This window comes from Centropristis striata, chromosome 23 (assembly GCF_030273125.1).
Source record: "Centropristis striata isolate RG_2023a ecotype Rhode Island chromosome 23, C.striata_1.0, whole genome shotgun sequence".
In the NCBI taxonomy this organism is placed as follows: Eukaryota; Metazoa; Chordata; class Actinopteri; order Perciformes; family Serranidae; genus Centropristis; species Centropristis striata.
This window is the reverse complement of record NC_081539.1, coordinates 5,179,869-5,193,144: the sequence shown is the minus strand read 5'-3', so window position 1 is coordinate 5,193,144 and position 13,276 is coordinate 5,179,869. Positions and strand designations below refer to the sequence as shown.

Below are 13,276 nucleotides of genomic sequence, written 5' to 3'. Positions count from 1 at the left end.
AAATGATTGAAATGGGAGATGAAAAGTAGAAAAGACAAATAATTGGTTATATTTAAAATGTTATATTTTCTGTAATCACAGACTTTCTGGCTGTCGACTCTCTGAGACTCACTGTGAAGTCGTGGCCTCAGCTCTGAAGTCCAACCCCTCCCATCTGAGAGAGCTGGACATGACACTCAACTACGACCTGAAGGATTCAGGAGTGAAGCGTCTGTGTGCTGGACTGGAGAGTCCAAACTGCAGACTGGAGACTCTGAGGTCAGTTCCTGTGTTGTGCTCACACACAGTGTATATCTGCTGAATTTGAATCATAACTGATGTTTCAGATTTAGTTTGGTTCATTAGTTTTCTGAGTTTACCTGATCACAGATCTATAACCCAGTTTGTCAGTCCGTTCTCTTGCACTTGGACTCAGATATCACAAAAATCCATGTGGTCAGGCTTCAGGTCATGTGTTTGGGTCTGAACCACCAGTGGTTTGGACCAATTAGTGTGAGGAGCCACTGGTTGCTACGGCGACGCTTTAGATGTGTGTGATGACACCAGTTTGTTGAAAACAATAATGTGGGCTCAGGTCAAATCTTTCTTGTTGTTGTATAAAACAATGAAACAGAGAAAGAGGCGAGCGAAGGAGCTGCAATAATATCAGTTGTATTCAAACTGAGAGTATTTCTTCATTAAAGGAAGATCAAAGAACACTGAAGGCTTTTCCCCATGGAAGACATGTTTTAGCTCTTCTCCCAACTGGCTTCAGCAGCCTGTGATAGACGCTGATGGACACATAGTTCATCCAATCACCTGGCAGATATTTTTGAAAGCTTCAGCCTTTTTCCAAACAGTTTCCAATGACGGCTTCTCAGACGGTTCTGTGGAACAAAACATCTGGCAGCGTCAGGTTACCTGAACAGCTGGTTTCTCTGTAAATATAGTCAGTAATCAAAAGGAACAAACACTTTGAAACTTTGAGAAAGTCTCTATCTGTCAGGAGCATAAATAATGAGCTGCAGGTATGTTTGTTCAGGGAGCTACTAGATTAAATCTGAGATGATGAGAACATGTATCTCACTTTACTCTGAACATCTGATCCAGTTCTAAAGAGGACTGAGGATGAAGCAGAGCTCACACTCACTCAGCTGTGTGTTGATGAGAAAAGACTCAATCTGTGCTTTGAAATGAGACAATCAGAAGTGGGTGAATTTACCTCACTTATTATTTTTATATAAAGTCATATTCATTCATGTCTTAGTGTTTTTCATAATTTGACATGATTGTTCAGAATCAGGGGAAACAGAAAAGAGAGTAAGTAACAGTTCATTTTTATTCTTACATGTCTGATCTGATATCAGTGTACTCACACAACTTTTTTAAAACTCCATCGTGTTGAGTTCAGGTGTTTTCAGGAGTTTCCATTTTCAGTTTAACTGTGGCAGAGCAGTGTTGAGCTGCACATTTAAAACCTGAATATATGCAGAAAAATCCTCCACTGGATCATTCACTCTGATTTTCATCTTTTATTTAACATCATAATAACATAAACTGTCAGATAATAACTAATATATATTCAGTATTTTCTTTTTCCAGCATTGTTATGAAGCTATCTGACTGAATAGTTTAAACTGAAGATACCTTTAATGTATGACTCCACTATTCCTAAAAGAAATATCATAAATATCTTTTGTTTACATTTTCCCAAAATTCATTGTCAAGTTCTCAGGGGATTTCACTTTACTTCTGCCCAAACTTGATAAAGGCCTTGACCATCTACAGGGTTAAACGTAATCAACTCAAACGCTTCTTCTTTCTTCTATTTAGTTATTAAGTTACTCAGTTAAGACATTAAGGTTGAAAACCTCGACAAGAGAAAAAGAAAACAAACACAAAATACTGCAATTAGTCAAACTGCCTTACATCAAATATACACACAAATATAAAATTACCATTAAACCTTACATTAATTTCAATAGGCCAACATTACTCCAAATAACATTGTTTTTACCGTACTACTACTATCATGCCAGAAGTGAATTTAGAAATGTAGAAATGAACTACAATAGCATTTTACCATCAAATATGCATTCAACTTGCACCAAATACAACCTAAAACCATTTCTCCACCAGTAGCATCTCTGGAAATGACCAACAAGCAAAGTCCCTCCAGAAATCAGCTTCTGTCTCCAAAAGCAGCAACATGGGCTTCTCAGCCTGTCTTTTTCATAATATAAGTCTCTGTCCACTTCTTTGGATCAACAGAACATTCATTCTGACATATTTGTCATGTTTAGAAACTTTGGTATCTACCTACTATACAAAGTAGGTGATGTATATTTTCTCTCTCTTGAATGATGAATACTATATCAGATGAAATGCAGCAAGTTGGTCTGAATGTAAGAGAATGTTGTTGTTCTAATAATTTGACGTTAGAAGTCATGTGAAGGTGAAATGTGATGAAGAAATGCTGTTAGAGCAGCACATTACGAGGGACCACACAAACAGTGGAGAGCAGAACATTTGATGGTTGATTTAATCTGTTTTAAATATCTGATACAACACATAGAAAAGGAACACTTTAACTGTGGAGTGCTCCCAGTTTGGTTTGATATATTCCAGCTCTGTGTCACACCTCTTTATTACATCATGGCTGTCTCTGAGTGCAGATCCATTAATCTGGTTGATATTTTTACTACATTTTCTATTAACAAATCCACATTCATTTTTTCCAGAGCTGACTGTTCATATTAAATAATACCTACACTCTATATGCTCTATGAATGTACATACAAAAAGCTGTTAAAACGTACAACCACTAGCTTTACAAGATATTTATTTAACTTCTATTTTTAATCCTCTTTATTCCGACCTTTAGTCCCTCTGACATGTTTGTAATTGCAGCTCACACTCAGTCAGCTGTGTGTTGATGAGAATAGCCTCAATCTGTGCTTTGAAATGACAGAATATGAAGAGGGTGAATTTACCTCAATTATTATTAATTTTTTATTTAAGTCTTGTTTGTTTTATTTTGGTCTTTTTTATAGAAAACATCTCTCTTAGGATTTATCATACTATGACATAATTGTTGTGAATAAGGGGAAACAGAAAATAACAATTATTAAATAAAGAAATAAAGTAACAACAGTTCATTTTGAATCCATCATGTCTGATTTGATGTCATTGTACTCACACAACTTGTTTTAACCTCCATCATGTTGAGTTCAGGTGTTTTCAGGAGTTTTCCATTTTCTAAACTGTATAAAATGTCCCGTTAGTTGTTAAAGTAAATTAATGTTTATAATTATTGTTAATGGTCACATCTTTATAGAGAAGATCCTCTGATTTAAATTGAAAGTAATTTTAATATATTTTCAAAAATAATGTTGTATCATGAACATTGATCCTTCAGAACACACACAGCTGTTTAAAGGATCAATATAGTATTGATCCTCTAATGACAGACCTGACTGAGAGCAGCAGCATGTTATTAATCTGTGTTGACATGAATAGTTTTATGAATGTTGTGGTGACATTTGGATGATGTCTGTAGAAGGCTGACATCATGATGATCCACAATAACACAATTACAGTCACTGTACTCATTTTAGAGAAAAGCTGATTGATTATGACTCAGTAATGTTGAGGTGCACATTAAAACCTGAACACATCTGATTGGATTATAAATCTATTTTCATCTGCATCATTTATTCTTTATTCAGATTGTGTTGGTGCAGTTTGACAGAGACCAGCTGTACTTCTCTGGCTTTAGCTCTGAAGTCCAACCCCTCCCATCTGAGAGAGCTGGAGCTGTACTGGAACGACCTGAAGGATTCAGACGTGAAGCTGCTGTGTGATCTGAAGGAGAGTCCACACTGCAGACTGGAGACTCTGAGGTCAGTAGAGGGTTTCAGCAGTATTGTACTGAACACAGTTAGTATCAGAGAAAGATCCAGTATTTCCTGTAAACCTCCGACCTTCTCAGTGAAACTGTGAGAGGAGAACGGTGACAGAAACACAGAGAGAACAGTCAGCCAATCAGATCAGCCAGAAGCTTGTTGTGATCATGTGTTTGAGTTGTTGTGTTCATGTCTCCAGGAAATAAATCTGTATTACAGCTGACAGCATCACAACATGAACAGACAGCTGTCCTCATTCATCAAATCTGATTGATTTATCCAGATATTTTAATGTTTATAATATTTAAGAGTTGATGATATCAAGTGTGACTGAGACTCTGGTTTTTAACAGCTTTGAACTCAAACAGCATATCTCTGTTTCTGCAGTAATGATGCGTTCAGGGCTCTCTGTTTATTTCGACTGTGTACCTCAGTGAAATCTGCAGAGTAAACAGACTTGATGCTGATGAAGAGAGTCTCTGATTTATCTCTTCTGTTGTCTGTCTTCTTCTCTCATCAGGTGGTCCTGATCTCCAGTAAAGTCCAGTCCAGCATGGTCCCTGTGTTCCTCTGATGTGACAGAGTATCATCAGAGGATGTGGACTGCTCTGCTGCTGCTCTGTCCTTCTCTCTGCAGACACACTGAGACTCCTCCACCTCCGTCTGTTGTTTCATTCATTCATATAATCTGAACTCAGAGTTCCTCTGCACATTAGTTCTCTTCATGACAACATGACTGTACATCAACACATTTAGATGCATATTTCTGCTTTGTGTTCTGTTACAGCTCCACCCTGTGGAATAAAGGGGAATTGTAGTTAATTTTCCACTGATTTGTAAATAACAATAGAAGTTGATCGTATTTTATTACTACCATATCAGCAGTTTCTCATATAATAACAGATGAATATTTGCTTGTTGTAGAAGTTAAAACCTTTAAGGCTTCAATAAAGTTTCTCAGCTGATAACTAACAGATTATTTTTAAAGTACTTATCCGGACAACCCACAGTTGACACGTAGTGAGCAACATGTTGTTGCCTTTGCCTTGCTTCTGGCCAGACGCGCAATTCTACTTAGATGGAGGGATGCTGCCTCGCCCACGCTGAGCCAATGGCTTCAGGACATAATGACCTGTCTCAAGTTGGAGATGCTGCGCTTCAATATCGGCGGCTCAGAGATAAAGTTCTATAAAACATGGGATCCTTTTTTATTATATTTCCATAATACCCAAACAACATGAATGTGCTCAGCTTTGGCCCTTGACATAAGCATTCGCAGCCTGACTCCCGTGAGGGGGATACACCATAAGCTAATCTTTAGAACTGTGCCTTAAAATGCTCTCAGTACTGTAAAGGGAGGGGGGAGGGGGGTTGTTATGTGGGGGATTGTTAATTGTATTTGTTAATCCCTGCACTTTTTGTTTGTTAAAAATAAGGATCTACTGTCTACTTTGTAATCAACATGAACATGTGTCTGAAAATCCAAATAAAAATATTTGAAATTAAAGTACTTATCCTGTTAACAGACAAAAATTCACAACTCTCGAGTCTTGAAAGAGTTTCTCAAGTCTTTTAAATCTAACATATCTCCTGATAAAATGGATGTAAATATATACTGTGAAAATATTTTTTCTTGCTTTAAATTGTATTTTTTTATGAAAATGTGACCCATTAAAGTTGTTAACCATTTTTTGTCAACTGTCAGATTTCTTGAAAAACGTAATTTAATCTTAGTTAGTTCTTTCTTCCTGCTCCTAAAAACACAGCTAAGCTTCATAATATTTGATGAAATCATTAATATTGCTATCAGGTTTGTCCCACCCTTATAAATCAATACTCAGTAAGATGCATAGTTTAAAAATGTGTAATTTCTTAAGCATGAGGAGAAAAATCCTCTCACTACAACCTAAAGCCATTTAATTAATACATTTTTAAAAAATCCTGTTTCACAGTTTAACCCTCCTGTGGTCATTTTTGACCCCAAATAATTTTCATCATGCCATTAATATAGGTTAACTTTCATAGAATTGCCCCTCTGCATCCTTTATAGATAAAATACATTTCAACTTTCTCCATCCATTTTTACGTGTTTTATACATTTTTATAGCACAAAACTGGTTTTAGGACATGTAGACATTTTTTTCACCTTTTAAGGAAACTCATGACCAACAAATTGATATATAATTTTCATTATTTTTTTAATTATTCTTTTTCTTTTTACTTTTTATTGCTCTCATCTAAAAATGAACAATGTTTTCAAAACATTAGTTCCACTAAAAGTTGACATAACCTACTCTGTGCATTTCCATCAAGACATTTTTTTAGACTATTACTAATGAAAAAAATATTCAGGTTTTGTTCCTTTTTTCCTCTTGAAATGAGGATTAATTTTGTATAGTTGACTAAAATTGACTAATAATAATGAAAAAAATGTGAAAATTATATATCAATGTGTTGGTCATGAGTTGCCTTAAAAGGTTAAAAAAAAGTTGTTGATATTTTTCTACATGTCCTAAAACCAGTCTTGTGTCATGGGGTCCTTTGTGACCCCTGAGGACCATGGGTACATAGTCGACGGGAGGAATACACAAGGGTTAATAAAGACTTTTTACCCCCTTTTTTAAAATAAAATGTAAAAAAAGATGTTTGGTCCCAGTTGTCAAGAATAAATAATATATTTTTCTACGAATGGACTGGTTAAGATGAAAATGAATGAATGAAAACAAGGTAATAATCGAGCCTTTGGCATTAAAGCTTTATTAATTGAATCAGAATCGGCTCCAGCAGCGCCACCTAGAGGCTGAGCAGCAGACTGCAGACATTTGTTCACTGTCCCTTTAAGACTCGACAGACTTCAGACAGCTGCTGTGTTTGTCGGATTGTTGCATCCAGTCAAACGGTCCCATAAGAGGCCGTTTTCCAGCGCAGCTCGTCTGATTGAGCGTCTCCAGAGGAAAGGCTTCATGAAGCTTCTGTGGCTCTCCGAGTCTCCAGTTTCCCTCCGGCAGGTGAGCGCAGGTGGCAACAAAGTCCAGCTGACTGAGGACGGCGGCGTCAGGTCTGTGGAGAAAAACTATCCTCGATCCGTAAAACCATCTTTATTTCTTCTGTTGGACTCATTCACACGCTCAGGTTTCACTCATGGAGGCAGTTCTCACTCAGAGGAAGTTTTTCAACTTTGTCACAAAGTCTTTGTGACACAGGAAGGGAGGAGAGACCTGAGACATCAAACCACCTTTTAAAATCACGCTGTTATCACAAACTACTATGGTGTTTGGGCTATTTTATTTCACTCATCACCTTTTAGACATCCTACAGTTTGGTGTTTTTTATTCTGTCATTAGTGGACATGTTTAAATATGTATCAACAGACATTAATGCTGCATTTTTAGGGATTTAAAGGAGTACCTTTGGGGGGTTTGTGCTGACATTTTTTGACATCCTACCATAGTGTGGCACTTTGTTTTATTTTTCCAGACTTTTATTTTTATTTTTTATATACTGTATTTATTCACTTTTCTTACAAGCAAACATACAGAAGACAGGACCATACAAAAAGACAAAACAACAACAACAAGCTGGGAATACCAATACAAAAATCAAAGACCCAAACAAAATAATCAGTTCCAGGTAAATGTGACAGGTACAATATGCAGTACAGAGCAAAATACAATGGGAGCTAAATAAATACAGAAAACACATAAAAATTTTAATAAACATTTTTTTAAATACAAATGCCCTTGTTAGTATAGCAGAAATATTTACATGAGTATAGTCAAGAAATGGTTTCCATATTCTTTCAAAGGCATTTCCAGATTTTTGAACATACTATAATATTGTTTTATATATATATTGAGGCTGACAGTGTTATCCTCGCAGGAAGAGGGTCACAGGTTCATCTAGTCTGCATGTTCTCCCCGTGTCAGCGTGGGTTCTCTCCAGGTCCTCCAGCTTCCTCCCACAGTCCAAACATATGCAGCTTAGGTTACAGGTTTTTACAACTGCTATGACCTGTTTGTCAGAACCTTAAAAACTTTTTTCAAAACTGTTAACGCACATCACACCTGAAACACACAATTCCCCAAACAGTTAATTTCATGCTCAAAATCACGCAGTGTAACTAAACACAGACACACACTTCCAAAATACAATAATACACTAAGACAGTTCACCAAATCTACCAAAGCACTGACACACGTTGTCTTCAACAGAAACATTTAGTCAGTCAAAAAACACTGACAACTGATGGAAGAACACAAACTGCATGTGTCAAATCTACTTTTTCTTTTACAGTCAACAGATTATTGTATTGATCATACATGTAAATTAATGTTTGTGACGATGTTCTTAATTTTTCATTTGTTGGGCATGAATTTTGAACACTCAATACAAAAAGTGAGCGAGCCATGTCAGAGCAGCTTTGCAGAATGTTTATGAAAGAAGAAGACAGTAAATGACAGGATTTGCAGTAAACACTTTACTGTATTACAAATGAAAATGACTTACAGTCGAGTAAAGAGGGGAAAAAATCAGCATTTAGCTGTCATTCATTACTGTATTGTCAAATACACGAAAAGAAAAAGGAGCAGAAGCTGTGATCAATGTAATCTTCAATCGATTAGTTTTGAACATGAGGTTTTCTGTTTTGACAAACTGTGTGAAAGCGATTGAAAATTCACCAGTTAACATCTACTGTTTTGGTCTTGATTGAGCTTGTGTGTAAAAGGAGTTAAAACTCATTTTAAACATGTAAAATGTGTGTATTTTGTGTCAAAAGAAGAAGAATTGTGTTAATTGTTTGGCCCACACAGGCTGATGTTGTGGTAACTGTGTGAAGAGTTTTGAAAAAGCGTTAAAAGTATTGAACAACGGGTCAGAGCGGTTGTAAAAAACTGTAAACTGGTGACTCTAAATTGCCCGTAGGAGTGAATGAGAGCGTGGATGGTTGTCTGTGTGTGTGTGTGTGTGTGTGCAGACCTGTCCAGGGTGGACCCCGCCCCTCTCCTAATGTCAGCTGTGATTGGCTCCAGCCCCCCACCACCAGAGTGCAGATACACAGCCAATGAATGAATGAATACACAGCCTACAGCCCAGAACTATCCATCCCTATCTATCTAGTCCCCACATGGTACGGTTAGGTGCCTTGCTCAAGGACACTTCAGTTGTAGCATACCCTCCGAAAGATGGTGGACCCGACTGATGGTTTTCACAACGTTTATTTCCATACAAGCTCCTTATTAAACCCATAAATCAAGGTGAAACCAGCGTGAGAACTTGTGCCTCCTTGTATTACAGTCAGCCTTCGCCGTTTTATTCTTGTGTTACCGTCACGGCTTTATTTTCCTTTTGTTTCCTTTGTTTCCTTTAGCTTTTACTGCCTTTACTGTCAGCTCGTACCGTCGTCAATTGCTTGTTTTTTTATACCCAAATCATGTTAGAATGTATTTTAAAACACACTTTTTAAGGACTGTTTAAGATTTAACCCATACAACAAACACAAGCTGCCCTCTAGTGGACAAAACGAGAAACAGCATTTCACAAAACCAAAAAGTGGTTTGTTACATCAGTCCTTAACCTGTCAGTCCTGGGATTCAAACCCGGTTCTCTAACCTCCAGGCCACAGACTGCCCAAGTGGTATTGAGATCAACATTTGAATGTGAGATTCCTTTGATTAACCATCTGAAGCTCAGACATGGTTTTGTTATTATCACGACTGGCTCACAAGTCAGATAACAAGTCACTGCTTGGTTCACATGAGGCCACTGGAAGCTGTGTGTTTCAGTGCTGAGCTGTGATTTCTTCCCTTTTAGACATAAATAGGTCACATCAGGAAATGTTCAATATCTTCAACTGTTTGATTAAAAAGCAATGAAGCATTTAACCATCGATTCCTATAGAATCATGTAATGTTTGTTGAAATGACCATATCTTAACTCCTTGTTATTATAAGGGTCAGTTTGTGTCAGTAATTTGTTCAAAATCCTAAATATTTCTCCCTTCATAACAGGAACTAGATAGTAAACTGTCCAACTGGTGAAATATCACCATCTACTGGATGTTTGATCAATGTGTTCATAATGTGCTCACATGTCCTGCACTGCATTAATCTGTCATCTGCTTTATTTTATTATCTTTTAGGCTGTTTTTTTATTTTATTTGAAGTAAACAAGTAAGTCGTCACTGTGACAAAGTGGGTAAGAATTGTATTTTACTCAACAGTTGTCCCTTTTAAATATTCTAATGTATTCAAGTTGTATTTGTTAAATAATCTGTTTGTTTGTTTTCTGTATTTCATGGCCTTATAAGAGTCTTGACCACCAGTTTGGGAACCCCTGCTGTATTCTAAATCAGCTATTCTCAACCTTGGGGTCCAGGCCCCAATTGGGGTCGCGAGATGATTTCTGGGGGTCGCCAAATCATTTTGGAAGTCAGCTCTGTCTCCACTGTGTTAAAGTATTCATGTGTTTTAGTCTTTTTGGTCATTTAATGTCTTTTTTTGGGTCATTTTGTATTTTTTTTAAGTCATTTCGTGTCTTTTTTGTGTCTTTTTTTGTCATTTTGGGTCTTTTCTTGATCATTTTGGGTCTTTTCTTGATCATTTTGTGGTCAATTTGTGTCTTTTTTGGTCATATTGTTTCATTTTTTTGGTCATTTTGTGTCTTTTTTTTGTGTCATTTTGTTTCTTTTCTGGGTGATCTGAACTGTGCGTGTGAGATTGTGTTCAGTGAGCGGGGGTCACGGACAACCTGCATGTTAAATTGGGGGTCGCGACTCAAAAAGGTTGAGAACTACTGTTCTAAATGAGTTGCATTAGGGGGAGCTGTGACACGTAGCTCAGTATCACACCAGTATGTGTCTTAAAGTAAAAACAACAACCACAGACTCAGTCCTTCGTAGAAACATGACAGAAACATGAGCCTGCAACTTTATGTTTTGTATAACTGAACTTCCTGTTCGGTGTTAAACAGAATCAGCTCCAAAGATATGTGATTATTTCCATTTATTGCTTGAATACTGAACTCAGTGTGCAGCTCAGCGGTAAGTCAGAGACTAAACTCTTGTATTAATGTGTTATTATCTTATAATTAGACATGTGTTTGTTAAAAATGAAGATTAGAGGAATTACATTAAATACTGTATTTAAGTCCAGTCTTGTAATACTTGTATTTGACCTGTTATTAGATACTTTCTTACTTTCAGTCCACTACAATTATTTGATACTTTCAGTCACTGGATGCTTAAAAGATTAATAATAATAATAATAATAATAATAATAATAATAATAATATATATATATTTAAGCAACAAATATAATTTGTGATTTGCTGCTCACCGGGGGAAATTCAAAAGCTGTCCAGCAGTTTTTAAAGAAATCTTATCACTCTGAAATGATCCATTCCACATAGTTTTTGTTACTTTAAGTATTTTTTGACAGCAACAATGTGAATATCAGAGTATTTCTACACTGTGGTATTCATACTTCTACTGAAGTAAAATATCTGTGTATTCTTTAACCACTGCAGTTAAATGAACACATCTGGAAAACTGAATCATTCTGCTTCATTTTTCAAACCCTGCTGAGGAAAATATATATTTTAATATGTGTTTTACATACTTTTGACTTTCTCCGACCTCAATTCACTTCCTGTCCATGTTGTGTTCAGCATTAGTTATAAAGTCCTTTATTTGCAGTTTACCACAAAACACTGAGACGACTTTAGGAATATAATTTGTTACTATTATTATTATTATTATTATTATTATTGGCATCATGGTCTGTAGATGCAGATATCAAGCTAATATTTATGCTTCCAGTCAAAAATTTTGTCACAGTAAAATGTACTGTAACCTCTGAGAAAAAGACTATAGTCATGGATGGACATGAAGACCAAAGGCCAACTCCTTCCCTTGTTAAAGTATTAAAAGTGAGCTTCTTTGTTCAGTTAAAATTATTTATTGGAAAAGTGCAATATTTGTGCACAGGGGAAATGAATCACCTGATGCAGTAATGATGGAGCAAGTTCAGGCTGTGAGAGTACAATGTTTGTACAGTTCAGTACATTTGTTGTAAGCTTTAACAAATGTATTTTTGCTGATAAAGAGCTATAAAGTTTATATTGATCTGTGCAGCTTTTATATTTTTTGATTGTGCTTTTTTTTCTTACTAAATATTGTACAGTATTTTATATTGTGCTGTTTTTTTGTTTTATTCAGGAACTATTTGTTGTCAGCCTCGATAATAAATGAAGTATTTGTACTTGTGCTGTCTTTGTTATTCTACCACCAAAGATAGAGCCATTTATTCAAAGGTGTAACCCATCACTTGTTCATTACAGTAGTTATGTGCTATAACATATTAACTAAGTGTGAATAGGAGGCAACTTTAGATAAGGGAACATGTGTTGGCTTATAAGTGTCCAATTATTAATGAATTAGTAATGATCAAGATGTCACTTTAGTATGGGGAACATATTCTAAGTAACAAAGACTTAATTTAGGGTTATTTGGACTCTATTAACACTTGTGGTCTTGTGTTTTCTTATGTAAGAACAGACCATATTCATTAAGTGTTATTAAGGGAGAATAACTATTCTTGTGGTACTACCACCTTATAAAGTCCATACAAAGTAAAGCATATTAACATCATGACTCATATACAACAACTTCCTTACTTACTACTAAAAAGCAATAATTCTGAGGTTATTGAGTGAAAACTCTTAGTTAATGTCTTACTGGTTGTATAATAAGGCCATGCAGAATAAGGCATTAATAAGTACTTAACAATGACTAATTAAGAGCCAATATGTTACTAATTTGCATACTAATAAGCAGCTAATTAATGTTGAATACTTGTACCCTAATATAAAGTGTTACCAAATCTTTCAATACTCAACTCATCTGGATTAAAGCAGGAAACATTCAGAAAAAGTACTGATAACACCAATAATAATATTAATAAAAACAACTTTAAAAATGTGGTCTGTTCTTTTTGATTTGACTGTGGGTATAGTAGTCTATCTCAAATATTAGGACTGTAAAGTCCTAAACTCTTTAAATATATCACTTTATTAACATTTCAAACATTTTTAGGTGAGAAAGCAGCCGTTTAGATCCCCAGTGCGTCGTTAATTTGTCTAAATATCAGCTGTTTACAATTTTGTTCGGACAAATTCGGCGCTACTCAAGCTAGCCGCCGTGAGCAACGCACTTCCGGTTACATTCACAAAAATAAAACGCCCGTTGCCCTTTATAACGATAGAATTTGTGCTTTTACTTTGAAAACAGGAAGCGAACCTACCCTTAATGTAGCTAGCTTGAAGCAGCCGTTTTGACTGCTCTCGTCTCGTTAACGGCATTCAATATGCCTTAACGTTACCGGAGAGTCTTGCCC

At 36.0% G+C, this 13,276-nt stretch overlaps 1 protein-coding gene across 1 annotated transcript in view; it reads left to right on the top strand.

Annotated features, from left to right (window-relative positions):
• LOC131961731 (NACHT, LRR and PYD domains-containing protein 12-like) overlaps positions 1 to 13,276 on the top strand; it is a 64,238-nt gene that overhangs the window by 36,945 nt on the left and 14,017 nt on the right. Inside the window, exons 6-7 of the mRNA XM_059326590.1 lie at positions 82 to 258; positions 3,708 to 3,881. Of these exons, the coding sequence (XP_059182573.1) occupies positions 82 to 258; positions 3,708 to 3,881 (351 nt within the window). The remainder of the gene's footprint in view (positions 1 to 81; positions 259 to 3,707; positions 3,882 to 13,276) is intronic.